Below are 2,500 nucleotides of genomic sequence, written 5' to 3' on the forward strand. Positions count from 1 at the left end.
AAACCTAAACCTGACGATCATAATGTTTTCTGACTGTCACATGATCAATGACTCATTTACTTATTTGACTAGAGAAACATGTACTGAAAAAAAAACAAAAAAAACTACCATAATAAAATGGTAGTCAGATTTTAAAAGTTAAACCAATGAAAAAATGTTTTTTTATTTTTCAGTGGTTAAATTATTTTAGAATCCTAAAACTTTAAAAGCCAATTTTTTTTTTTTTTTTTTTACATAATAATGATAATTGAACGGTCTCAGACTTTTGGAGCCCACAGTAAAACTCATACAAACGCCTGATGGATCATAATGCAATGCCTAAAATTCTTAATTTTGAAATGCAACACTTTTGCTCTTGGAGTAACTGAGTAACTCAGAGATTACGATGATCACGGCCAGGATTCAGAGACTCAAGAGCGAGTGAAACGCCACACATGCGCTCTTGTGTTCTCTGGGCTCCAGACAGCTAGAGGTCGCTCTCTCCGTACAGGGCCGTGGAGAACGCCATGTAGTCCAAAGCCCCCTGTTCTCCATCAGGTCCTGTATACGGAGGCATCCTGGAGATGCAGTACTCCGCCTGATCCGGGGGCAGTTCCCGACGGAGCTCATCCACCAGAATATACGGCTGGAATCACACGAACAGGCCATTGAAAAAACATTGATGAATGTATGCATATATGCATAATATATTATATATATTTTACATATATGCTTTTTGATTATGCAAGGTATTTAAATATGATTTTAAAAATATTTAGGCCAAAATTTAAGATTCATTTTACGTATTTGAACTGTAGATAAATTGTCCATGCATTTGGAATATGCACATTTAACAATAATAAATTTAACTCTTTTCATTTTCTAAATGTCATAATTATGTTAACAAACCAGTATTCATTACTTTAATTCTGCCTTAAATTATTACATTGTTTAAATTAATATATTTTTCGCTAACTGTGATTTTGTATATGTACATTTCTGAAATGCATAACTTAGACAGTCTCTGATAACAGATCACTGTAAACTGTAATGTGGACTCGCGCACTTTCTGTAAAGCTGCTTTGAAACGATGTGTATTGTGAAAAGCGCTAACAAATAAATGGAGAAAAAAAAATTACGGAAAAAAAAACAGAATTTTCCGGCAATCCATGTTAAAAAAAGATCAAAAATGGCTGGCAACTTTTTTTTTCAACATTACATCTTAATGTAATGTATATTCGTCCATCATACATGAGATGGATATTAAGCGCAAGCTATTTGAATAAATGCATTTTGAATAAAAACATGATTATTTAAATAAATTCAAATAGACGCAAATAGCTAATGATAAACTGTGCCATGATTGTTTGAGTGCAGAAATCTGACCAGTTTCATGTACATATGACTGTCAAATACAGTATGCATCACATCAAGTTGGTTTATTTTAAAACTGGAATCCAAACAGATGGACATTTATATGCGACTCAAATACATAAATCTAAAACTTTGACGTGTCTGTGTGTGTGTGCGTGTGTGTGTCTGTGTGTGTATTGACCTTATCCGCCGCCAGGATCCTGAAGGAGGCGACGACCTGCTCCGAGGTGTCCGTGTCTCCGGTCTCACGGGTCATGAAGTCCACAAAGGCCTGGAACGTCACCTTACCGGAACCGTTGGGATCCACCAGAGACATGATCCGCGCAAACTCGGCTTCACCCTGAGGATCACCAGAGAACATTCCAGCAGATCTTTACACAGACAACACAGGAATCAAACGCACGTGTGCAAAACGATGTCAGAAAGGCTCCTGTAGGAGATGATCATTCATTTATGCACTTTTAACCCCAGTTCCAGAAATACATATATCAGATGTTGTGTTACAGAAACCATAATCGACATGAGAATTCATGCAGGAACATTATTAGTTATTTTACCAGAGCATAACCCATAGAGATCAGACAGGCCCTGAAGTCGTCGGTCTCCATGCCACCCTTCTTCTTCTGCCGAAATCAAGAAACAAAGGATGAAGAAGAAGTCTGCATTTACATTTAACAGATGCTTTTATCCAAAGAGACAACAATATTCGTAATATGCAATGCCATATACTGGATATACTATATGATGATGTGCATACAGGTGGATGAAAAATAAAGCGTAAGATGAAAGTAAATAGACTTCATTTTGATTTCATGTGACTTTAACAACATAGAAAGAAGTGTGTGTTGAATGAACAATGAGCAACACTAAACTATTTTCAGAAATGCAAGTTCTGGTCACATGACGAACAGGTTTAGTTAGTAGTACCTGTGTTAGTTTGGTTTTCTGTTTGGCCGAAGTTAACCAGTCAAACCTTCTGCAATATATACACACGTGAAAAACATGTTTCTATTAGCCAGGGTCAGTTCAGCGAGTTAGAGATTAAAGTGCTCATTTTATCCTCAAAAATAGTTCTTCTGGGTCTGCTAGAATACATTTAAATCATTTCTGCATGCACCCTCTGCTCTGATTGGTCAGTCAACTACAG

The 2,500-nt window shown here is 36.5% G+C and overlaps 1 protein-coding gene across 1 annotated transcript in view; it reads right to left on the reverse strand.

The window, feature by feature from the left end:
• The window catches only part of LOC308706479 (alpha-actinin-2), a 31,540-nt gene that overhangs the window by 1,589 nt on the left and 27,451 nt on the right, over window positions 1-2,500 (reverse strand). Inside the window, exons 19-21 of the mRNA XM_081392156.1 lie at window positions 1,911-1,976; window positions 1,535-1,693; window positions 1-625 (exon numbers count right to left, since the gene is read on the reverse strand). The exon at window positions 1-625 is cut by the window's left edge and continues 1,589 nt beyond it. Coding sequence (XP_081248282.1) covers window positions 467-625; window positions 1,535-1,693; window positions 1,911-1,976 — 384 coding nt within the window. The 3' untranslated portion in view covers window positions 1-466. The remainder of the gene's footprint in view (window positions 626-1,534; window positions 1,694-1,910; window positions 1,977-2,500) is intronic.

This window comes from Scardinius erythrophthalmus, assembly GCF_964197995.2.
Source record: "Scardinius erythrophthalmus genome assembly, chromosome: 18".
Taxonomy (NCBI): domain Eukaryota; kingdom Metazoa; phylum Chordata; class Actinopteri; order Cypriniformes; family Leuciscidae; genus Scardinius; species Scardinius erythrophthalmus.